General features: G+C 41.2%; 1 protein-coding gene across 10 annotated transcripts in view; it reads left to right on the top strand.

Annotated features, from left to right (window-relative positions):
• Nucleotides 1–26,666, top strand: part of CACNA2D4 (calcium voltage-gated channel auxiliary subunit alpha2delta 4) — a 126,136-nt gene that overhangs the window by 30,134 nt on the left and 69,336 nt on the right. For 9 of the 10 annotated variants that reach the window (XM_045830600.1, XM_045830602.1, XM_045830601.1 and 6 more), the window contains 4 exons: nucleotides 2,911–2,997; nucleotides 3,533–3,604; nucleotides 21,927–21,988; nucleotides 25,220–25,287. In XM_045830600.1, the coding sequence (XP_045686556.1) occupies nucleotides 2,911–2,997; nucleotides 3,533–3,604; nucleotides 21,927–21,988; nucleotides 25,220–25,287 (289 nt within the window). The remainder of the gene's footprint in view (nucleotides 1–2,910; nucleotides 2,998–3,532; nucleotides 3,605–21,926; nucleotides 21,989–25,219; nucleotides 25,288–26,666) is intronic. The other variant, XM_045830604.1, reaches the window with a different exon arrangement.

Genomic DNA, 26,666 nt, shown 5'->3' with positions numbered 1-26,666 from the left:
ATCTTTTTCCTTTTTGCTGTTTTGATTAGGTGTTTTTTGCTTCCTTATATTCCAAATTGTTGTTCTGATTCTCAGCTTCATCTACTCCACTGTTGATCACCTATAAACTATTCTTCATTTCAGTTAGTGTATTATTCATTTCTGACTGGTTCTTTTTTATGGGTTTCATGCCCTTTTTTATGCTGTTGAAGTTCTCTCTAAATTCAGCTACTTTCCCCCTAAGTTCATTGAGCATCCTTATAACCAATGTTTTGAATTCTGTATCTGGTACATTGCTGGTCCCCATTTTGTTTAGTTTTTTTTCTGGAGTTTTGTTCTGTTCTTTTACTTGGGCCATGTTTCTTTGCCTCCTCATTTTGACAGCCTCCTTGTGTTTGTTTCTATGTATTAGGTAGAGCTGCTATAATTCCTGATCTTGATAGAGTGGACTAATGTAGTAGGTACCCTGTAGGGAGTTGCACAGCCTTCCCAATCACCTAAGCTCTGCACTCCAGGTGCACCTCACCACCAGTGTAGCTGTGTATACCCTTGATTGTTATTGGCACATCAATAGGACAGATTTACCCCCAGGCCAATCAGCTACCAGGACTGGCTATGACCACCAACCACTGTGGAGGATCAGCTGTACAGGAGCCCATTCCACAGAGCAGGACTCACACTTCAGCAGGGTTCTGGTGCCTGCTGACTCTGCCCCTTGAGTTGTGGAGGTAGTCAGGTGATGCTTCAGTGTAGTCTGAAGTTGTTCACCAGGTGTGCTGCCTCTGGGACATCCCAGGAGGAGCAGGCCAAGGTCAGCTGCTGCCTGTGCTCTGCCCAGTGCCACCTGGCTTGAACTACAAAGTGATCTGCAGATGGCTGCTACTTGTGCTGGGTTTGAAGGTGCCCAGGAGAGGCCATGCTGCGAACCAAGGCTGTCTGCTGCTACTGCTGGGCATGGGACCACTTAGTGAGAGGTACAGGGTTTGCTGAGGCCAGATGCTGCTTGTTTTGAGAGATTTTAGTAAAGTCTGAAGCATGAGACAGGACAGGCCATTCATATGAAAAACCATTGGAAACAGCTTGGGTGGGCCTGAAAGTTTGGTGGGGTAGGGTCCCAGAGAATCACGAGGGTGGGCAAACAGTGTTAGCCAGGTTGATGGAGACTCAGATATCGTAACTGCAGGCTCTGTGGGGACAGAGCTCATGAAAAAAATACAATACAATAAAATAAAATAAACAATGGCCTCTGCTAGCATTTCTGTCTAGGAGAAAGCTGCCCTTCCATCTCTCGTCCTGATGCCAGACACTTTAGTTCCTCCGTGTATGTCCCTGATATGCCATTTGAGCTGCTGTTCCAGTAGTGAAGCTCAGAGGGAGTGAGTCAGAATAAGTCTGTGTGCATACCCTTTAAGAGGAAATGCCTGGGACTCCTGAAACCCTCCATCTTACTCAGACTCAATTCCTGATGGTTTTTACAGCCAGAAGTTATGGGAACTTCTCGTCCCAGAACTGGAACCCTGGGCTTGGGGACCTGGTGTATGGCTGGGACCCCTCGTTCCTCAGGGGGGACCTCTCCAGCCAAGATATCCATCCCAATTTTTATCTCCCATATGTGGCTGTGAGACCAGGCCATTTTGTTTCTCTGTCCCTCCTGCCAACCTTAATGTGCCTTCTTCTTTAAATCCCCAGTTGTAGGATTTCTATTCAGCTAGATTGCAGGTGATTCCGAACAATGGTTGTTCTATAGTTTAGTTGTGATTTTGATGTGGTTGTAAAGGGATCTTAGTACTGCATTCGCCTATGCCACCATCTTAACCAAAGTCTATTGTCTTTCTTTATTTGATGTATGTCTAAAGTTAACCTGGGAAATGGTATAGGCCTAATAACAGATAACTTCTTGGAAAGTGAGAAAGAGACCAGAAAAATAATAACAACATTCAAAGAGTGTGGATTAATGACTCTACATGAAGCTGTAAAGAGCTCTTTATTAAGCACTGCAGAATCTGTCTGTCCTTGGCTTTGTTCTTTTCTCAAAATCTATCAACAAGATGAAAACACAGAAGGCAGATGCCACAAAGTCTGGAATCCATGGCTAATACATTAAGCAAAAATTTTAGTATTCAGAAAGCATTTTCTAAAACAATGGGTTAAAGTTAACAAGATGAAGTGTATTAGGGATGCATGGAAATTCCTGTAAAATACTCAGTGTTCAAACATAATTTTGTAAAAATGTAATTTAACTGTATATCACATGAGGAAGACCCAGGGGATTTAATGGAATGAAAACTCTATTTGTGCAGTCAGGGCAGCATAGCTGTCCTGAAAGTCCAGCAGAATCAGAGGCAGTAGTCAGAACAGTGAGATATTTGGTCGACACACCACACCAACCAGACTCCATATGAAATACTGACTTTTGTCCTGGGCACACTATTTTGGGAGTGGCATTGACAAAATAGAGCATATTCAGAGGGATTTGAGGCATCTGCATATGAGGAATGTTTAGCCTGGAGAAGTAAAGGCTTAGGAGGGACAAGCACCTTCAGAAATCACAACGGTTGTCAAAGGGAAGACGGTCTATGTAACTCCAGGGAAAGAACTAAGACCAATGGGTAAAACTTACAAGGAGGCAAATTTCTGTTCTGTATGAAGAAGGACTTTCTAACATTCAGAGCTGTCCAAAATTATGACAACCTGACAAAAGGAGAGAGCTCCTCCCGTGGGAAATATTCACTCAGAGGCTGTGAGACCATCTGTCACAAATGTTGACAGGGGAAGCTCTGCATTGGGTTAAAAGTTGGCCCAGATAACCTTAAGAAATCAGTGCGATTTTTTTATCTTATAAACATACCCACAAGGCTTTATAGAAGAGACGAAACATGAGCAGGGCCTTATGTTAACCTCATGTTTTTCTTCCTGACCTGCCCACTATAGTACAGAGAGGGGAAGAAACTGAAACCCAAACCTAACTACAACAGTGTGGACCTTTCTGAGGTGGAGTGGGAAGACCGAACTGAAACTGTGAGTGGGGAAGTGGGAGGAGCTGGTGTACCTCTACAGCCAACAGAGAGCCAGCTGCATGACTGGAAGCTCCAAGGTTGCTCTATACCTCTCAGTGGAGCCTTTCCAAGCCCAATCCAGAAAATTCTTATAATGAACAATTTTTTAAACAACTATAAAAATATAACAATATCTTCCTGAATCACAAGGATTACTGAGGCTGCATGAGCTCATGTCTATAAGCTATAGAGTTGAAGTTCTAGTGATATTTTAGTCTGGTTTTTGGTGTCAGTAGCACATCCTAGAGGAAATTACCTAGAGGTACTATGATACTATGTTCCCTCATATATCAGTCCACTTTGGCACATTATCTTAGTGAATTTTCAGAACTATAAGCTAAATGGAGCCTAGAATCAGGTCACGACTACCTCTCAATATCCTGTTCAGAAGAAAAAGGGAAGAACCAAAAGTGTTCCTAGGGATCACCTCCAATCTGGTCAGTAAAGCTCCACCCTCCAGTGTAAAGGAACTAATTTCATTATCTTTCTTCTTAAAGCTGAGAACAGCTATGATCAATGGGGAAACAGGTTCTCTCTCTATGGATGTGAAGGTTCCACTGGACAAAGGGGTAAGATGCTAGAGAGGAAGAGCCAGGGTCTAGTCCCAGGAGGCAGTATTGCCATTAATTAAGGTTTGGGGCAGTGACAAGGAACTTGGACTTAGCTAAATTAGAGCTTGAGGCTTGAGGGCTTGCTGTAGCCTTGAGGGCTTGATTAGAGAGCATATCCAAGTGTGCCTCAGCCCAAGAGAAGCATCTGGACAAGGAACTGTTGCTCACACCAGTGTTGGGTTCTTTGGTAACTATTGACCCAGGCAGTAGGTCAGCCCAAGTTGTTTACAACTCTTCCTTCTTCCTTATGCTACCTGCTACTTGCCCCTTTTGTTGTTTAAGATAGAAAAGGAAAAGGTGACAGTTAATTTTGCAAATTTCTAGCAGTTCCTATAAAACACATTCTATAGGAAGATGTTAAAAATAACTGTTATTCTCTATAGCTGATTTTTATCCACTGTAACCACAGATGCCCAAGAAGCAATACCCTCACCAACACCATTCCTGTCTTTATAGACCTACACATAAAAGATCATTTCACCTTCTCATTTAAAAGGTTCTGATGCATTTTCAGTGAATTTTCATTGTCCCTTGACATATTTATAAATGTCACCTCCTCCCTCATAGCCACCTCCACCACCTCCTCCTGTTGCCCATCTGTCTCAGCTAAAAGAACAGAGGCATCTGTCTGCAACAATTAGACCCAAGTTCGATAAACACAAACCTCTATGAAAGCCAAACAAGAAAGCAATGGGAAGGAAAAACAATTCATGGCATTCCTTTGAGGTGCACAGACTGATTGTCACTGAGACCAATATCTGATTTCTGTGGCAGCTGCCTTCTTTTTATAAGTTCTGGGCTGAGAAGGGCCTCCTTTGGGCAAACTGGGCAGTACCAGTGTTGTGAGACCATCAGTTGCAGGCAGCTGCTTTTCTTGATCCAGAAAAAAGAAATAGAGGTTTCTTCCATGAGCTTCCAACTTGATCTCAACCAGACACCAGCTTGCATGCACAAGGGAGCTCTCACCTAGCCCAGCCCTGCCAAAGCTTTTAAGCACTTGTTTTTATGCTATAAGGAAAACTTCAACATGCCCACAGCATACGGCAACTTTAAGACTGATTCGAGTGTGGCTATACTATATTAAATTCAGACCAGCTTATGAAGTGGGTGTGGTTTGTTGACCATCCTTTCCTTCTCATGCTGCCTCACACTTCTCAAAACTACCAAGGGAGAGTCCTAACCATATTCAGGAAGCCTGAACTGTTCCTGAAACCCCTGCCCATCACTTTGAAGTTTGTTCTTTGCTGCTAATAAATCTTCCAAGTCAAATCTGCAATTTAACAATGGCTTCTTGACACATGGTGCTTAAATATAAAGAAATAGGGTGATGAGGACCATGATCACCCCATGATGGACACTTCATAACACACTCATGTTTGTGCCTTACTACTACTAACAATAAAATAATAATAACAACTAATAATGGCAGCTAACACTTATTAGAAACTGGACCAAGCACTTAATAAGCATTCACTGACTTAATACTTAGAACCTTATGAAGTAGGTACTGTCTATCCTATCCCCATATTACAGATGAGGAAACTTTCGAGGTTAAAAACTTGCCCAGGGTCACCTAGATGATTAACTACAAAGCTTAGAATCAGATCCATGTGGATCTGGTTCTAGACTACACACTCCTGACCACTAACGCATAAAGCCTTTCTGTAGGACTGATCCTGAATTCTCAGCTCACCCTCCAGCCTTAAGATTTCCCAAGAGTCTCTTTAGAATAGCATTACTATTTAATCTTTACAAGTTATTGTCTTCTTCTCTACCTCTACCCCATCACATCAAAACTCGGCCCTCTTTAATCTTTCCTCTCTTTACTCTCATGCCAGAAGCCACTGCACCTGCACTGTGTGGGGGGGATATTTTACTTATATAAAGGCTGCTGTCACAGTATCCAGCCTCTCACTGCTTTGGTCAATAATGATGCCACTCTTCCCCAATAGTGCTCTATTTCATTCACCACCAACTGCTCTGTCTCTCCTGCATGTCCTCTCTTTTTCACAGGGTAACAGTCAGTCTCACTGTTTTCTTGCCTGCCAATCTTTCCCAGTCCTCCCTCAGCTCAGTGATACATCTCACCTGACAAGCTTGTTCCTCAGTGGAAGCAAAGTCTAGGCTAAGGGAAGCTTTCTTAAAGCACAGACCTCCATGGAAGCCAAACAAGAAAGCCCTCGAAAGGAAAAATAACTTATTATATTCCTCTTATCACTCAGGCCATCCTCATGGTGGGTGGTAACTTGTTTTGTTGTTTTCCCCAGGGGGGTTGGCATGCATTCTTATTTCCCACCAATTATTCAGGCCTTTCTAAATCTCCCCTAAACTCCAGACAGGTAACTATGGTGATGTGACCATGGACAGTAGCAGCGACCCCAGCATGATTCAGAGCAGGACTCACAAATTCAAAAACCTTTGGGGCCAGACAGGTCATGTTCAGAAATGTGTGTGAGCAAAGCAGGCAAGCCTCAGTCCCAGAGGTGCTCAGAACTAAGACAAATTGTAGAGTATACGTACCATCTAAAGGAGACAACTAGGAATCCATATTTTTTAAATGTGTGCAGCTAATTCCAAAAATGTTAAAAACACAATCTGAGCCAATATCTAGCATATCAAAATTGTAAAGAGTCCAAGTTTGGCCTGCAGGCCTCCTACTTACCACCTTGATAGAAAGCTATTTACCCCCAAAGTGTGTAGCAATATCAGGTATCATAATTCTTAACTCATCAGTAGCATCCTGGTCATATATCCTGGGATGCATTTAAAAGAAAATTCAGAAAAGCTGAGTATCCTGGAACATCTTATCCTGGACCTTTTCACTTTTGTGTTGTCTGATAGTTTAGAAAAAATATTTAGTAGTAGGGGAGGGAGAGAGGCACACATGGTGTTCTTTACTGGCCTTCAAACTCTTCCAAGTTAACCCTGCTGAAGTGAGTGTGTGGTATACACACACCCACACACACACCAGCAGTTAACACAGGCATTAGGGCAGCTTCACCGAATGTTCCTCTGCCTTCTAATCCCTATGCACTGGATTCGAGTAGACAGATTAGAGTGCTCTGTGGTAACTTCTCATTCTCTCTCTCTCTCTCTCTCTCTCTCTCTCTCTCTCTCTCTCACACACACACACACACACACACTTGAGACAATCTATTAAAGGTAGAGATTGTTATAACACTTCTTTACTTTCATCCTCCAAACCTCTCCAGCTCTCTCTTTCTGTTAACGAGATTCAGGTATATCCCTCCCCATCCTTCTCTCTTTCTTTTGCTTTAGTCTTAAAAGATGATCTCAAATTTCTGATTTTGATCATGAGGGAGTAGTTTGCATTTAAACTGACCTTGCAGCAGATGACAATTATAAATCTGAAAAATATATTAAAAAACAAACATTTAAAGACACATGAAAGTGACCAAAAGCAGGCAGAAACAATGGTCGAAGGTGATTTCATCTGCTGCCTGTGGTAGTGGGGACAACTTGGAGTCTGAGTCACACTAAGGTACAGAAGCTTAGTGAACACCTCAAGAATTTTTTGAAGCACAGAAGAACTACATTTTAGGAGTGAAGATTATATGTCAAGACCTAGGGGATTCACCCTAAGGCTAACAACGAAGTTGAAACAGATCCAATTCATAAGCTCCATAAGCTTGGGGTGACCAGCCAACAATGTATCTGCTGTTAAAATAAAAATCAACACTGTTTAGAGGAAGACAATATGTCTACAACCTATTCTTTACCATAGTCAGTATACAATAAAAATTATCAGACATGTGAAGAAATGGGAAAATGTGACATATAGTTAAGAGAAAAAAACATCTTAAAACTGACCCAGAAATGACCCAGTTGTTTAAATTAGAAGGACTTTACCCTTTGCAACAGCATGGATGGAACTGGAAAGCATTATGTTAAGTGAAATAAGCCAGGCCATGAAAGACAAATACCATATGATCTTACCTTTAACAGGAACCTAAACAACAAAACAAACAAACAAGCAAAACATGACCAAAGACACTGAAATAGAGAACAGGCTGATAGTGACCAGAGGGAAGAGGGGAGGGAATTTCAGGGGACAATGGGAAGGGTTTACAGGAACAAGTATAAAGGACACATGGACAAAAACTAGGGGGTTGTAGAAATGGAAGGGAGGTAGGGAGGGCTGGGTGGGTGGGTTGGGATGGGAGTAAAAGACAGAAAACTGTACTTGAACGACAATTAAAATTTTAAAAAGAAAAAAATAATAAATTAGAAGGACTTTAAAGCATGTATGATACATTTACACAAGGAATTCAAAAAAGGTAGTTGTAATGAAGGACTAGATGGAGAATCTCAGCAAAGAAATGATTAGTGTTTGACTGGAGAAGCAGAATCAGTACAAGTGGTATGAATATAGGGTTTTATTCTAGGGGTTAGAACTTATGAAACTATGGGAGCTGGTGCAGAAACCTATAGAAGGCTGGTATTTCTGCATCCAGTAGTGACCTTGAAGTCATCATAGGTCAGCAGGACCAGCAGCTGGGAAGGAAAGCTGGATGAAATGTGGTAGACACAAGAACAAACTGGAACCCATGAGGAAACACAGGAACCTATGAAGAAAAACTAAAATCCAAATTTGTCTCTCACTACCTCCAATGATATCAGTGACCTGCAGAAGGAGCTAGTGCCCTTTACCCAGAGCTGCAGGGCTCAGATCTCAGAGAAACTGAAGGAAGAGATCCAGTGGCAGCTGAAGAAGCCTTAAATGTGGCTGTTTACCCAGGCCAAGCAGGTTAGCCAACAGCTCAGAGCAAGCTACACGTGCCTGATATTTATCTTTAGCATGTAAAATGGTTCTGCTTCACTTCTGCCTTAAAAATCTCATGCAAGCTTCTCTTTTGGCCAACCCCAACTTGGAACCATACAGGGAAGTACATCTGGAAATGTAATTCCAGCTTAGTTGATTTGACACAGTATAAAATTTCCACAATAACCAAATACAGTTTTAGAACTGAATAGTACAGTATCTGAAATGAAATTTTTACTGGGTGGGAATTCTGGTCAAGATATCAGACTAGGTAAACACTGTGTTGAGCTCCTCCTATGACCATTTCAAAGTTACAACTAAATTACAGAACAGCCATCGGTGAGAACAGCGTGAAGACCAGCTGAACAAAAGTCTTACAACCAAGGATGTAAAGAAAAGGCCATGTTGAGACTGAAGGGGAGGAGACACAAAAGAGGATGTTCCCACACCCATGTGTGGCAGTACAGAATCGGGAGAGATATCTCAGTGCAGAGATGCTCCCTGAAGAACCAAGGGTCCCAGCCCCACACCGGGCTTCCAGCCCAGGATTCCAGCATAGGGAACAGAAGTCACTATAACTCCTGGCTGTGAAAACCGGTGGGGATTGCAACTGAGTAAGCTTTTCTTACTCTGAGTAGGCTTCTGGAGTCCCAGGCCTGGCAGGTCTTAAAAGGTTTATGCATAGACTTACTAAAACTCACACCAGAGACATATGGGGAGGAACTGAATTGTCTGGCTTCAGGGTTAGGGCTCAAGGGACAGCTGGCTGGTGTCATTGTTTCTTTTCTGAGCCTTCTCCTAACACATCCTGCAGGAACAGACAGGAGTCAGGTCTGAGTCTCCACCAACCTGGATAATACCATTAACCGCATGCTGGTAATTCCAAACCACACATAACCCAAATTGTAGTCCCACCCAAGCCTCTTTCAATAGTTTTTCCATACAAAAAGCCTATCTCAGCTCATGCTGCAGACTTTTCTAAAATCTCTCAGAGGTCCACAAAGCCCAAACAAGCAGCATCTGGCCTTGGCATGCCCTGTACCTCTTGCTAAGCAGCTGCAAGTTTGGTGTTAGTGACAACCAGCCTCAGTTTGCAGCTTAGCCTCTCCCAGGCACTTCCAAGCTCAGCACAAGCAGCAACCATCTACAGATCACTTTGTAGCTCATTCCAAGTGACACCGGGCTTGACATAGGCAGCAGCTGACCTTGGCCTGCACCAGAATCCCTCCCAAGCAGCTCCAGAACCAACACATCTGCTGCCCAGGTTAAGACCACAACATGGCACCATCCAACTACCTCCACAAAAGACATACCCAAAGGGTGGACTCAGCAGGCACCAGAGCCCCCATAAAGTGAATCTTCTTCAATGGGACCAGCCCTGACACAATGGCTTCTCAGACACAGTCATAGCCATTCCTCACAGCCAATCAGCCTGGGGGTCAATCCCTCCCACTGGTGTGCCAACAGCAATCAAGGCTCAGCTAAGACAGGAAGGCACACACAAGGTATGAGGTTGGAGCACCTAGCTCAGATGACCAGAGAAACTGTGTGACAGAGCCCCATAGCACACCTACTGCATAAGATGCTCTACCAAGACTTGGAGACATAGCAGAGCTACCTAAGACATAGAAACAAACCAGGACTCAGCCAAAATGAGGAGACAAAGAAACATGTCCCAAATAAAAAAACAAAACAAAACTCCAGAAAATGAACTAAACAAAATGGAGACAAACAATTTATCTGATGCAGAGCTCTAAACACTGGTTATAAAGATGCTCAGTAAACTTAGGGGAAGAGTAGACGAACTCAGTAAGACCTTTAACAAAGAGATAGGAAATGTAAAGAACTAGCCAGAAATTAAGAATACAATAACTAAAATGAGGAATACACTAGAAGGAATCAAAAGTAAATTAGATGAAGTAGAGGATCAAATCAATGATTTGGGAGACAAGTTAGCAGAAAACACTCAATGAAACAGCAAAAAGAAAGAGACTTCTCGTCAACAAGGTAGGGTAGGTAGACATGGCTTGCTTCCTCATAAAACCACATCAAAATTACAACTAAACTGTAGAACAACCATCATTCAGAACCATCAGAAATCAAGCTGAATGGAAGTCCTACTATTTCAGAGTTAAAGAAGAAACTACATCAAGACTGGTAGGAGGGGAAACATGGAATGGGCTGGTCCCACACCCACATGTGACAGATAAAATCAGAAGGTATATTTCAGGAGTGATGAGCCCTAGCCCCACACCAGGCCACACAGCCTAGGATGCAAAAACCATTGGGGATTGAGGCTGTGGAAGACAGAAACTACTGGACTCCCCAGAAGTTCCTCTTAAAGGACCCATGCACAGACTTACTCATACTCAATCCCTCTGAGCTCCAGCATGGAGGCAGCAGATTGAAAAGTACCAGAGAGACATGGGAAGAAACTGAATTATACAGTATCAGGGAAAGGACTGGGGGATAGCTTTTCCATAGAGAGAAGTTCCGGCAGAGGCCACTTTTCCTTTTCTGAGCCCTCACCCTACAGGTGCACAGAGCCAGCAGGCAAGTGCCATGTCTGAGACTACATCAATCTGGCTCACACTGTTATCTCCACCCTGGTGATTCCCTGAGGCCCTGCCCCACTCAGATTTTGGGCCCACCAAAGCTGTTTCCAGTGGCTTTCCCAGTGAATGGCTTGTTTTGGCCTATGCTTCAGATTTTCCTAAATTTTCTGAAACAATCATCACCTGGATTCAGCATCCCCATACCTCTCACTAAGTTGCCTGAGGCTTGGCACTAGCAGCAGCCAGCCTTAGTTCACAGCTTGCTTCACCCAGGCATCAGCATAAGTAGCAACCATCTGCAGAATGCTTTGTAGCTAATGTTGTGTGACCACAGAGAAAACACTGGCAGTGGCTGGCCCTAGATGTGCTAACAGCAATCAAGGCTAAGCTACAACAGGAAGGTGTACACGGTCCACACAGTGTATGCACCTCGAGTACCGAGCTTAGGTAAAGGGGAGGCTGTGACATTGGATCCTATAAGACACCTATTAGATTAAGCCACTCCACCAAGTCAAGGAGACATAGAAACTCTACTTAATACATAAAAACAAACACAGGGAGGCTGCCAAAATGAGGAGACAAAGAAACATGGCCCAAATGAAAGGACAGAACAAAACTCCAGAAAAAAATTTAACAAAATAGAGAAAAGCAATCTATCTGATGCAGAGTTCAAAAACTGGTTATAAGAATGCTCAAGAAACTTAGTGATAACCTCAGCAGCATAAAAAAAGATCCACTCACAAATAAAGGATACACTAATCAAAACAAAGAACAATTTATAAGAAACCAACAGAGGAGTGGATGAAGCCAAGAATCAAATCAGTATTTGGAACATAAGGAAGCAAAAAACAACCAATCAGAACAGCAAGAAGAAAAAATAATCCAAATAAACAAGGATGGTATAAGGAGCTTCTGGGACAACTTCAATCACACCAACATGTGCATCATGGAGGTGCCAAAAGGAGAAGAGAGAGAACAAGAAATTGGAAACTTAACTGAAAAATTAATGAGAGAAAACTTCCCTAACTCAATGAGGGAACTAGACATACAAGTCTAGGAAGTGCAGGGAGTCCCAAACAAGAGACCAAAAAAAGTCCACACCAAGAGACATCATAATTAAAATACAAACTTCAAAGACAAAGAGAGAAACTTAAAAACAGCAAGAGAAGCGCAGTTAGCTATCTATAAGGGTGCTCCCATAAGACTGTCTGCTGATTTCTCAAAAGAAAGGCCAGAGTGGAATGGCAAGAAATACTCAAAGTGATGAAAAGCAAGGATCTACAACCAAGATTAGTCTACCTGACAAAGCTATCATTTAGAATTGAAAGGCAGATAAAGAGCTTCCCAGACAAGGAAAAGCTAAAGGAGTTCATCACCACCAAACCAGTAACACATGAAATGTTAAAGGATTTTCTTTAAAAAGAAAGAATAAAAAATGTGAACAGTAAAATTGCAATAAATACCTATCTATCAACAATTAAATCTAAAAAACAACCTAAGCAAACAAGCAGAACAGAAACAGAATCATTTTGATGGTTGCCAGATGGGAGGGGGGCCATTGTGGTAGGGAAAAAAAGTGAAGGGATTAGGAAGTACAAATTGGTAGTTATAGAATAGTCATGGGGATGTAAAGTACAGCGTAGGAAACAGAGTATCCAAAGAACATATATGCATGACCCATGGACATGAACAGTATGGAGAATGTCTGAGAGATTAGAGAAACTGGGGAAAGAGGGGCAAAGTGGGAAAAACTGGGACAACTTTGATAGCATAATCAATAAAATGTAATTTAAAAAACAATAAAATTTTTAAAATAAAAAATAGCTATTTTAGTAATCTTGGAGACAAAATCAAGTGTACCAATATTTGTGTCATAGGGGTACTGAAGGAGAAAACAGAGAGCAAGAGAAGGCCTACTTAAAGAAATAATGTTGGAAAACTTTCCTAACCTGGCAAAGAAAATAGACATACAAGTTCAGGAAAAGCAGAGAGTCCCAAACAAGATACAGCCAAAGAGACCCACACCAAGACACATCATAATTAAAATATCAAAGATCAAATACAAAGAGAAAATCTTAAAAGCAGCAAGAGAAAAGCAGTTAGTCGCCTACAAAGGAGCTCTCATAAGACTGTCAGCTGAATTCTCAACAGAAATTCTGCAGGCCAGAAAGAATTGACACAAAATATTCAAAGCAATGAAAAACAAGGACCTACAACTAAAATTACTCTACCCAGCAAGGCTATCATTTGGAATATAAAGACAGATAAAGAGCTTCCCAGTTAAGAGAAACCTAAAAAAGTTCATTACCACCAAACCAGTATTACAAGAAATGTTAAGGGAGTTCATTAAGAAGAAAAGATCAAATATATGAGTAATAAAATGGCAATAATTACATATTTATAAATAATTACTTTCCATGTAAATGGATTAAATGCTCCAATCAAAAGACATAGGATGGGTATGTGGATAAGAAGCAAGACCCATACATAGTAATGTCCAGAAGAGACTCACTTCGGATTTAAAGACACACAAACTGAAAATGAAGGGATGGAAAAGATATTTCACGAAAATGGTAATTAAACAGAATTCATGTTAGCAATACTTATATCAGACAAAATAGACTTTAAAACAAATGCTGCAACCAGAGACAAAGAAGGACCCAGAAATTCTATTTCTGTATATTTATCCAAGGAAATACAAAACACTGATTCAAAAAAGATATATGAATCTTTATGCTCTTTTCAGCATTATTTATAATAGCAAAGATATGGAAATAATCAAAGTGTCCATTGATAGATGCGTGAATAAAGAAGATATGGTATATATATACAATGGACTGTTGTTGATGTGGACTCCTTCAGTGGGGTCCGTGTGTTGTGGATGCAACGAACAAATTCACACGGACTGCAGAAGTCATGTGGAGAAAAAGGGGTGGCACAGCCACTCTTTGAGAGAGAGAGCACCTCAACCCTTGCCTGGACAGGCTTTTATTGCTTTCCAGTAGCATTACATCAAAGAAGGTTCCCATTCATTATATTTAGGTTTACTTTAAGTGATTCCTTCATACAGATAAAGAAAAAAATGTTGCAAATGCAAGAGTGATAAAAGTGATTGGTCTGGTTACATTCCATTCTTGGGACGATTTAGCACAGATTTTAGGGAGTTGCTTCTGAGATATACATTAAACATCTGCAGTCTTAACTCAGGGTGAACTAATTTTGGCAAAAGCAAGCCTTAAAGCAACCTAGGTACAATGCCAGCCTGGTTTCCCATGGGAAAGGGGATCTGCATGCCTGGGCCCTGTGTGTCACCTCACACCCGCTCATTTTTCCAACTCCGTGCTGGGCTACATTTGTCATTGCTATGTTGACCAGTTCCCTATGGACTGTTTCTCATCCATGAAAAAGAATGAAATCTTAACATTTGTGACAACATGAATGGAGCTAGAGGGTACTGTGCTAAGTGAAGTAAGTCAGACAGAGGAAGAAAAATACTGTGATTTCACTTATATGCAGAACTTAAAAAACAAAATGAACAAAGAAAACAGAAATAAACTCACAGATTTAGAGAAAAAAATAATGGTTACCAGATGGGAAGGGGGTTGTGGGGATGTGTGAAAAGGTGAAAGGATTAAGAACTACAAATTGCCTGTTATAAAATTAATCATGAGGATATAAAGTACAGCACAGGGAATATAATCAATAGTATTGTAATAGCTATGTATGGTGTCTGATGGGTACTAGACTTATCCAGGTAATCATTTTGTAAATTACATAAATCTCTAATCACTAAGTTGTACACCTACAACTAATATAGCATTGTATGTTAACTGTTATTTTTAAATTTTAAAATATATTTTAATTTTTTTTACTAGATGGGCTTAACAGCAGATTGAAGAAAAATGGGGCAGTGAATTTGAAAACAGATAAATAGAAATCAACCAGAACAGAAAGAAAATTTGGGGGAAAAACCTCAGTTACCAGATGCCTAACTTAGGTCCTTGGAATCCCAAAACAAAGGCAAAAAAAATGGAGCAAAAAAATATTCAAAAATTAATGCCCAGCCATGACCAGTGTGGCTAGGTTGGTTGGACATCATTATGCAAAGCAAAAGATCACTGGTTCAATTCCTGGTCATCGTAGATGCCTAAGTTGTAGGTCCCCAGTCAAGGCACATGCAAGAGGTAATCAATCAATGTTTCTCTCTCACACTGATGTTTCTCTCCCTCCTTCCCTAACCATCTCTCTAAAAACAAATAAATAAACTCTTAAAAAATGAATGCCCCAAATATCCTGAATTTGGTGAAAAAATATCAACCAACAGGTATAAGAACTTCAGCAAACCCCAAGCTGGAAAATAGAAAAAAACTACACCTAAGCACACCATCGTACACTGCTGAAAAATTGAAGAATAAGAGAAAATTATAAAGGAAACTATAGGAAAACAATAATAGAATGATGGCTGACTTCTCAACCAAAACAACGAAAAAGTGCATAGACACAGAAAACAGTACGGTGATTACCAGAGGGAAAGGAGATGAGAGTAGGTGGAAGAGGGTAAAGGTGGGATAAATGTTGATACAAAGGGCTTAACTTAGGGGTGAACCCACAATACAATATACAGATTGATGTATTATGGAATTGCACATTGAAACCTATATAATTTTATTAACCAATGTCACCCCAATAAATTCAATAAAAAAGTAAAAAAGAAAGAAACAGTCAAAAACAAAAAACAATAAAATAATATTTTTGAATGCCAAAAGAAAAAGACTATCTACCCAAATTTATGTATGTAAAGAAAATATCCTCCCCTCAAAAAGGTGAAATAAAGACTTTTTGATAAAGTAGAACAGAGTTCATCATCCTCAGAACTGCATTATAAGAATGCTTAAGGAAGTTCTCTAGAATGAAGAAAAATAATGCAAATGGAAAAACTGCATGAGGAAATGGACAGCACAGGAAATACTATGTGGATTAATGTAATACTTTATTGTTCTTTTCACTTCTCAAAAATATAACTATTTAAAGCAAAAATTTTGGCATTGCATTGTAAACTTCATAATGTATGCAAGTGAAGTGTGAGGTTAATGGCAACAATAGCATAAAGTGAAGCTATCCCCAAAATGTAAGGCTAGTTTGACATTTAGAAAAGTCAATCAACCAGTGTAATTCATCACATTAACAGAATAAAGGAGCAACACCATATGGTCATCTCAATAGAAGCTGAAAGAGCATTTGACAAAATTTAGCTGGGAACAGTAGGAAACTTCCTAAATCTGATAAAAGATGTCTATGAAAAGACTGACTTTTACTGGTGAAATATTGAACACATTCTTTCTAGAATGTGAACAAGGCAAGGGTGTCTGCTTTCACCATTTCTTGTCAACATTGCACTTGACCATGCAAGAACCTATCCTTGTAATAAGACAAGAAAACAAAATAAAAGGCACAAAAAATTTACTGTCTTAATTCACAGACAAGATGTTTGTTTATATATAAAATCCCAAGAATATGCAAAACAACTGCTAAAACTAATAGGTAAATTTAACAAGTTCACAGAACACAAGATTAATATTATAAAAATCAATTGTATTTTTATAAATAGCAGCAAATTATTGGACAATGAAATTGTTTTTAAGGTTCAATTTCAATAGCATCAAACAACATGAAATATTTTTATGTTGTATTTTATACTAAGTATAAATTTAACAAAGATATATACATGACTTCTACACTGAAAACTACACAACATTGTGGAAAGAATGTCAAAGATAAAATTAACTACAAAGATACAACTATGTTTATGGGTTGTAAAATCAATATTGCTAAGATGTACATTCTCCCCCATATTGATCTATAAATCCAACACAATCCCAATCAAAATTTGAACAGACTTCTTTTAGACATAGAATAAGGTAATCCTAAAATCAGTATGAAAATTAAAATAATCTAAAATAGCCAAAACTACCTTGAAAAAAGAAGAACAAATTTAAATGATTCACACTACCTGATTTTAAAACTAATCATAAAGCTTCAGTAACCAAACAGAATGGTATTGTCATAGGAATAGAAAAAGGATCAAGAATCCAGATAGGAACTTACTTATTGTCAGTTGTTTTTTTCAATAGACACCTTGGCAAATCAATGGAGAAAGGAAAGTCCTTTGAACAAATGGTGTTAGAACAACTGTGTAAATGTATGAAAAAATACACTGAGCCATTCGCACCATACACAAAAATTATTTGAGATGTATAATAGCCCTCAATGTCAAAGCAAAAACAATAAGGCTTCTACAAAAGAAACATAGGAGAAAATCTTTACAACCTGAGGTTATGCAAAGATTTCATAGATACAGCACTAAACACAAAATAAAATTTGATAAATTGGACTTTCTCAAAAGCAAAAGTCCATCAAAAGGTACCAGTAAGAAAACAAAGAAAGCACAGACTGTATCCAGAATATTTAAAGTACTCCTACAAATGATTAACAAAAAACTAACAACCCAATAAAAAATGGTCCAAATATTTGCACAAACACTTCACAAGTACACATGCACCAAAAGCACATGAAAAGGTGCTCATGATCAGTCATCAGAGATACGCAAACTAAAACTTCAATGAGTTTCCATTTCATACTCTACAAGAGCTTAAATTTAAAAGACTAATAAGGACTTCTGGTCAAGATGGTGGCATAGGCAGACGTGGCTCACCTCTTCCCACAACCACAACAAAATTACAACTAAAATATAGAAAAACCATTACTCAGGATCATCAGAAACAAAGATGAATGGAAATCTGACAGCTACAGAATTAAAGAAACCACATCCATCCAGCTGAGCCAGCAGACTGGTGCCATATCTGAGACTCCATAAACCTTGCTAGTACTATTTAATCTGCCTTGAAGACCCCCAAAGGTTCCACCCTAACCAACTTACTGACCCATCCAAGCTGTTTTTTCATTGAATGGCTGGTCTTGGCTCCTGCTTCACAACTTCCTAAATCCTCTCAAACAAGCAACAGCTGGCCTCAGTGAGTCCCAGGCCCACCACTAGCACCAGATACCTAGATTCACAGCTTGGTTTTTCCTGAGAATCTCCAATCCCAGCACAAGAGGCAGACCTCTCAGATTGCTCTTTAGTTCATGCAAGGTGGCCCCAGACAAAACACAGGTAGGAGCCCAGCTTGGCCTGAGCCACCTGGGAAACCTCAGAGCCTGAATATCCAGTAGACAGCTACAGACCATGTCAGAGCACCAACACACTGCCCCTGCACAGCTGATCCTCCATGGAAGGCAGAAGTTGGTGGTAAGTGGTCACAGCCAATACTTGCAGCTTATTGGACTGGGTAAATTCTTCCCATTGATCTGCTGGCAGCAACCAAGTCTCAACTACAAGAGGAGGGTGACCTCAGCCCACATAAACAGCACACCTCCAGTACTCAGCTTGGGTAATAGGGGAGGCTATGACACTGTGACTCTATAGGACACCTACTACATTAAGTCACACCATCAAGACACAGAGTCAAAGCAGCTCTATCTAATATATAGAAACAAACATAGGGAGGCTGTCAAGACTAGGAGACAAAGAAGCATGGCCCAAATGAGAAAACAGATCAAACTCCAGAAAAAGAGCTAAATGTAATGGAGATAAGCAATCTATCAGATGCAGAGTGCAAAACATTGGTTATAAGGATACTCAAGGAATTACTGAGAATCTCAACAGCATAAAAAAGATCCAGTCAGAAACAAAGGATACACTAATTGAAATAAAGAACAATTTACAGGGAATCAACAGAGGAGTGGATGAAGCCAAGAATAAAATCAATATTTGGAACATAAGGAAGCAAAAAACAACCAATCAGAACAAGAAGAAGAAAAAAGTCCAAAAAAATAAGGATAGTATAAGCAGCCTGTGGGACAACTTCAAGAGGTCCAACATTCACATCATAGAGATGCCAGAAGGAGAAGAGAAAGAGCAAAAAACTGGAAATCTATTTGAAAAAATAATGAAAGGAAACTTCCCTAATTTGGTGAAGGAAATAGACATGCAAGTTCAGGAAGCACAGAGACTCCCAAACAAGATGGATGCAAAGAGGCCCACTCCAAGACATATCGTAATTAAAATGCCAATGATGAAAGATAAAGAGAGAATTTTAAGAAAAGCAAGAGAAAAGTAGTTAGTTAACTACAGGGGAGTTTCCATAAGACTGTCAGCTGATTTCTCAAAAGAAACTTTGCAGGTTAGAAGGGTTTGGCAAGAAATATTCAAGGTCATGAAAAGTGGGGACCTACAGCCAAGATTGCTCTACCCAGCAAAGCTATCATTTAGAGTTGAAGGGAAGATAAAGAGCTTTCCAGACAAGAAAAAGCTAAAGGAGTTCATCATCATCAAACCATCATTATATGAAATATTAAAGAACTTATTTAAGAAAAAGAAGATTAAAACTATGAACAATGGGTGGGAGGGGATAATGGAGAAAAGGGAGAAGGGTTGTCAGAAACATGTATAAAGGACACATGAACAAAGCCAAAGGGGGGTAGGATTGAAGGTGAGAGGTGGGGATGGCTGGGATTGGGGGAATGGGTAGTGGTGGAGGGGAAATGGAGACAAGTGTACTTGAACAACAATTAAAAAAATAAAAAGTAAACAACTATGAACAAAAAATGGCAAAAAAATTATATATCAACAATTGAATCTGAAAAACAAACTAAGCAAACAAGAAGAACAGAGACAGAATCATGGATATGGAAAGGTTTTGATGGTTGCTAGATAGGAAGGGGGTATGGTGGATAGGTGAAGAGGTAAGGGAATTAAGAGGTACAAACAGGTAGTTACAGAGTAGCCATGGAGATGGAAAGTATAGTATAGGAAATGGAGTAGCCCAATAACTTATGCACATGACCCATCTACATGAACAATGGTGGGGGGAGTGGGGGGTGCTGAGTGGAGGGAGGCAAAAGGGGAAAAATCAGAACAACTTAGTGATTATGCTGTAATAGAATAATCAATAAAATATAATTTTAAAAGAAAAATAGAACAAATTAAAAATAAAAGACTGATAACACCAAATTCTGACAAAGATGTTGAGAAATTGGAACTTGTGCATTGCTAGTGCAAGTATTGTATAAAAAAAAAACAGAAAAATGGTTTTGCAGTTTTTTAATAAAAGCAAACACACATTTAGCATATGACCCATCAATTTCATTCTAGGTATTTATAAAGAAAAATGAAAACAGATGTCCACAAGAAGACTTGTTCAAGAATGTTTATAGCAGCTTTATTTATTATAGCTCCAAACTGGAAATATCCCAGAGGCCCATGAATAGGTGAATGTAAAGCCAACAAGTGTATCCACACCTTGGAGTACTGCTCAGCAGCGAAAGAAATATACTACTGATGTACTCAATAGCATAGATGGATCTTAGAAATATTATGTTGAGCAAAAGAAGCCACACACAAAAGAGTGCACATTATAAGAATGGGCAAAACAAATCTATGGTGATAGAATTTAGAACAGAATTTACCCATGGAGGGATGGGATGGGGACTGATTGGAAGGAAATTTTAGAGAATACAAACATTCCAATCTTGACTGGGGAAGTAATTACATGACTGTATATATTTATCAAAACAAATGGAATGATACACTTAATCTCTGTGCATTTTGCCATTTTATTCCATTTTTTTTTTAAATAAGAAGGAAAAGTTTAAAAGATGATCTCCAGTCCCAACACTCAAGCCAGCCCACCTTGGAGCCCAGAGCTCCCAAGCCTGTCTCCGCCCTTGCTGGCTGCTGGCTGACCCATGACCACTGTGAGGGAGGTAAACTGGAGAGAGTGTCTGACTGAAGCAGAAAGAGCAGGGGAGCATCACCAGAACTGTTCATTTGGCTGTGGGCTAAAGCCAGTTCCCTATAGAAACTAACCTTTTCTTCCATCCCTCTCCCCCATGTCCCTTTCCAATATCTTACTCCAAATTCCAAAGTGAAAGAAAAGCCAGAAAGAAGTGAAGGGAATAAGAACAGCTCCTGAGCCAACTGTAGCATGTGGCTTTCCAAAGACACATGTGGACCAGACAATCCATAAAACTTCAGAGCCCAGAGCAAATCCTGCTGTTCCCTGGACCCACTCCCATCTGTTTAAAACACACTCACAGCCTCACAGCAACCATGTGCAAGAGATGCTATTGTAACCCCAATTTACAAATGAGATTGCTGATGCTTAGAAAAGTGAATGACTTACTCCAGAGCACACAGCTTAACTCTAGATCTGTCTGATGCCCAGTGCATGCCCTCAGCCACTGTATATACTTACCTGATGCTCTAATTTATGAAAATTCAACTGAAACCTGAAAGTTGGCAGCATTGAAAGGAAAAAGGAGTTGTAAAGGGGGCTAGGCCCTGGGAGGGGTTTAGGGCACAGATGGTGACCCCACTCCCTCTCAGCTATAGTCAAGAGAGGGGAGGGTTGTAGGTGGGCTGGACACATATGAGCTCCTAAAGCTTTTAGCACTACCTAGGTTCCCTCCAACTATAAATATTCAACTCTGCTCCCATATGCAGCCTAGAGTCACGTCCAATACAGGAGTCACTAGCCATATTGGCTATCTCAATTTAAATGTCTCTTAAATAAAGTTTGAAAATTTCCTCACTTGCACATATCCAGGTTCTGTAACCATATGTGCCTGGTGGACCCTTCATGAGACAGCACAGGTCTAGCCTTCAGTCCTCCAGTCAGGCCACCCCAAGGGCAGTGGTTTGCTGGACCTGCAGTGACTCTGCCTGTGGTGCCCACACAATGAGGCATGCTGGGGCCAGTCAGGGAAGAGAGAAGTGAAGGGGGTGACACAGAGCTGATGAAACCCCAAGGGTGTTAGGTAAGGAGGTGGAGGGCATGATCAGGCATTCTTCTTTCCAGCAAACGTCCTTTCTTTTCTCTTTCAGAAGAGAGTTCTTTTCCTGACCAATGACTACTTCTTCACAGACATCAGTGATACACCTTTCAGGTGAGGGACACATGTTTTACTTGTAGAGTGGAAGGATGGGTGGAACAGGAATACCAACAACACAAGGTAGAACTTTCAGGTCTGTGGATAGATTTACTCAAAGTTAGTAGCAATTTTGTAGTAACAGAAAAAGACCCAGCTCTGCATTCAGGAAACTTGAGAGGTCTAGACCTGCATTGCCAGTGTAGCCTAGTGTGCAGAGTTTGGTAGTCTAGAACCAGAGTGCCTGGGTTTAAATCCCAGCTTCACCACTTTAGGGTTGTGTGACCTTTGTCAAGTTACTTAACCTCCCTGTGCCTTAGATTCCTCGTCTGTAAAATGAGGGTATTAATAGTAGCTACTTTTTGGCAGTATTATGAGGATTGAATGACATAATCAAAGATCTTAATGCATGCAATTGTAAGCAGTTGTTAGGGGAAAGATTATATCTGATGATCTCCTCAGTTCCCTCCAACTGTATAAATATTTAACTCCAGGCAATATACATATTAGAAAACAAATATCCCTTGTCTCTGAACTATCTCATTTCTCAATAAAGCATCATTGCCAGCCCTGACTGCTCATTAGAATAACTAAGGAATTTTATAAAATTGCCAATGTCCAGATCCATCCAAATCAATTTACTCAGAATTTCTTTTATTGACTTCTGGCCAAGATGGAGGCATAGGCAGACACACTGTGCCTCCTCATACAACCAAGATAGGGACAACAATAATGTAGAAACAGAATAGCAACCAGAACTGACAGAAAATTGAACTGTATGGAAGTCGGACAACCAAGGAGTTAAAATAGACACAATCATCCAGACTGGTAGGAGGGGCGGAGTTGGGCAGCTGGGCTCTGGGTGCCACGAGAGAGCAGAGAGCATTGGGACCGGGCGCATAAGGCATCCAGGGTGTGCAAGACCACAGCAGGTGGACTCTGAGTGCACAAGCAGCAGCTGGCAGACCCCAGCCAAGGGGTGGCAACCAGCAGACCCAGCAAGGCGGCAATTGTAAAGCAAGGCGGCAATTGTAAAGCAAGACATCATGCACAACTCAGGATCCTAGTGCTGGGAAATAGAGCCTCAGGGCACTGATTGAAAACACCTGTGGGGGTTGAGGTGTAGGGAGAGACTCCTAGCCTCACAGGAGAGGTCATTAGAAAGTCCCATGGGGTGCACAAGCCCACCCACATGGGAATTGGCACAAGAGGGGACCAGTTTGCTCAAGGGAAGTGGTGGAAAGGACTGAGGTCCAATGGATAGTGGAGCAAGCGCCAATGTTCCCTCCCAGACCCCGCTCCCATATACAACATCACAACCCAGTGACTGGGGTGCCCTGCCCTGGTGAACACCTAAGGCTCTGCCCCTCATACTTAACAGACGCAACCAGACCAAAGGAGAAAAAAAAAAAAAGACAGCTCAAACAGAATTGAAAGCTCCGCAACCAGTACTTTTAAGTGACCGAGAGATAGCCAACCTATCAGATGCACAGTTCAAAGCACTGGCAATAAGGATGCTCACAGAATTGGTTGATTTTGCTCACAAATTAGATGAAAAAATGAAGGTTACAGTAAGTGAAATGAAGAAAATGCACAGGGAACCAATAGTGATGGAATGAAAGCTGGGTCTCACATCAATGAAGTGGACCAGAAGGAAGAAAAAAACATACAATCAGAAAAGAATGGAAAAATAAGAATACAAAAAAAAATGAGAAGAGGCTTAGGAACCTCCAGGACATCTTTAAATGATCCAACATCTGAATTATAGGGGTACCAGAAGGAGAAGAGGAAGAGCAACAAGTGGAAAAGTTATCTGAACAAATAATAAAGGAGAACTTCCCCATTCTGGCAAAGGAAATAGACTTCCAGGAAGTCCAGGAAGCTCAGAGAGTCCCAAAGAAGTGGGACCCAAGGAGGAACATGCCAAGGCACATCATAATTGCATTAGCCAAGGTAAAAATGAAGAAGAGAATCCTAAAAGCAGCAAGAGATAAGGAGACAGTAACCTACAAAGGAATTCCCATCAGACTGTCAGTTGATTTCTCAAAAGAGACCTTACAGGCAAGAAGGGGCTGGAAAGTATTCCAAGTCATGAAAGGCAAGGACCTACATCCCAGATTGCTCTATCCAGCAAAGCTTTCATTTAGAATGGAAGGGCAGATAAAGTGCTTCCCAGATAAGGTCAAGTTAAAGGAGTTTATCATCATCACCAAGCCCTTATTTTATGAAATGTTAAAGGGACTTATCTAAGAAAAAGAAGATAAAAAACATGTATAGTAAAATGACAGCAAACTCACAATTACTAACAACCACACCTAAAACAAAAACAAAAAAAAAACTAAGCAAACAACTAGAAAAGGAACAGAACCACAGAAATGGAGAACACATGGAGGGTTAGCAACAGGGGAGTGGGAGGAGGAGAGGGGGGAAAAGGTACAAAGAATAGCATAGATGGTAGGGAGAAAATAGACGAAGGGAGGGCAAGAATAGTATGGGAAATGTAGAAGCTAAAGAACTTATGACCCATGGACATGAACTAAAGGGGGGAATGTGGGTGGGAGAGAGTGTGCAGGGTGGAGGGGAATGGGGGGAGTAATGGGACAACTGTAATATATTAATAAAATATATTTTAAAATTTTTTTAAAAAGAGTTTCTTTTATGGGGTCCAGGCACTATACCTTTTAAAACTCCTTGAGTGGTTCAAACATTTGGCCAAGGTTCAAAAGCAATGTTCTACCATGAGAGAGGAAGGCACATAGGATTCACCAGGGGGGAAACATTTTCCTATTTGTGGGGCCCTGTGAGACCTAGAGATATTTCTACATTTCAGAGGGTTCCTGAGAGGTTCGGGATGTATCTTGATTAAAATGAGAGCTGAGGGGCCCTGGCCAGGTAGCTCAGTTGGGTAGAGCATCATCACAATACTGCAAGGTTGTGGGCTTTTCCCTGGTCAGGACATATACAAGAATCAACCCATGAATACATAAATAAGTGAAACAACAAATCTATGTTTCTCTCTCTCTCTCTCTTCTCTCTCTCTCTCTCTCTCAAAAGAAATAAATAAAAATGGGACAACTTGTGAGGCCAGGGGCAAAGGGAGTTTGGCATGTATGCCACTTGTCATGGGTATGGAGAGCTCCTGGTCTTAGAGTTAGTGAAGGAAGAGTTAGTGAAGGACAGGACATGGACTGGGATGCTGACTTGCACTTGCTGTTTGATGAGAACATGGGTTTTGTGCTTTCCCCACAGTTTGGGAGTGGTGCTGTCCCAGGGCCACGGAGAATACATCCTGCTGGGGAACACATCTGTGGAAGAAGGTAGGTCAATGTCCAGTAAGATGGACACTAGAGGAAAAAATGGATGCTTCTGGGATACTGAGCAGAGCCAACCCAGCCCAGATCTTATTTGACAGCCTCCAAGGTCTCTGGCTTGAGAGCAGGCTCTCAGAGCCAGGCTGCCATACAGGGAGGGGTCTGTGTGTCTCGGGCATCCTGGGTGTGTGGGATCTGCCAGTCAGCTGTGCAAACTGACAGAGTCTAAGACTCACCAGCCTTGCATTGTCAGGAGTTTTTGTTGGACCAGAGAGGTGGGTCTCAAGGGGGTGTGTTTTTCTGAATAAAGTTGGATTTTACCTGTGAGAAGACATGAGAAAGGAGGCTGGGAAGAGTGAGAAAGCAAATCTGTAGCAGTCTGCTCAAGCTGCTGTAACAAAGCACCACACACTGGGTGTCCTAAACAGTAGAACCTCATTCTCTCACAGCTTTGGAGGCCATGTACCCTCCAATGGCTCTCCTAGCCCTGTTCAAGCCAGGCATTCCTTGGCTTACATGGTAGCTCTTCAATCTGCCTTCCATCATCACATGGCTTCACCTCTTGTGTGTGTCTTTTCCCTTTTCATAAGGACACCAGGCATCTTGGATTAGGGACCACTGATGACCTCATCTTAACTTGATTATATCTGCTGAGACCCTATTTCCATATCAGGTCACATTCACAGGTACTGGGGGTTAAGACCTCAACATATCATTTTCAGGGATACATCCAACCCATAACAGGGAACTTACGGGAAGTGAACCTGAGAGGATGGCAGAGAAGGACCTCATCCTCCCTGATACTGCCTGCTCAGACCTGAGCACCTTGAGAGAGCAAAACCTGTATCTAGGGCTCCAGATATCTTAGGAAGTCTTTGGGAGATGTGGTCACAAATCTATTCAAAGCCCACATTCTGTCCATTCTCCCTTCACTATCCCTTCAGTGTATCTCATCTATCCTCTCTGCCACTGCCCTCATCATGTCACCTCTCCTAGAAAACCACAGCAGCCTTCAGCTGGTCTCCTTGCCTCTTCCTTTCTTTGAACTTCTTTCTGCCACAGGGAAGTTTCTAAAACTGCCAAACTGGGTTGTGTTGCCACTACAGGACCTTCAATAACCTGCTTTTTTCAATGCTCCACATACTAAGCTTAAGGGTCTTCCCATACACTGTGCTCTCCCCCAAAATGCTATCCTCTCCAGCTCTCACACTCTTATCCCATTCCTCAGGCCCCAGTGAACACACCACTCTTCCAGGAGCTGTCCCAGGCAGACCCCTCCCCCCACCCAGGCCAGTTACATGCCCAGCTCTGTGCTCCCACGTCCTCTGCTTTCACTCTTTTGCAGAACAGGTCCGTGACATTGGAACACTCTGCTTCCGCTTTCC

This window comes from Phyllostomus hastatus, unplaced genomic scaffold (assembly GCF_019186645.2).
Source record: "Phyllostomus hastatus isolate PE091 unplaced genomic scaffold, TTU_PhHast_1.1 phas_contig_152, whole genome shotgun sequence".
Lineage (NCBI taxonomy): Eukaryota > Metazoa > Chordata > Mammalia > Chiroptera > Phyllostomidae > Phyllostomus > Phyllostomus hastatus.
The sequence above is the reverse complement of the archived record's forward strand: the minus strand, read 5'-3'. Positions and strand labels throughout refer to the sequence as shown.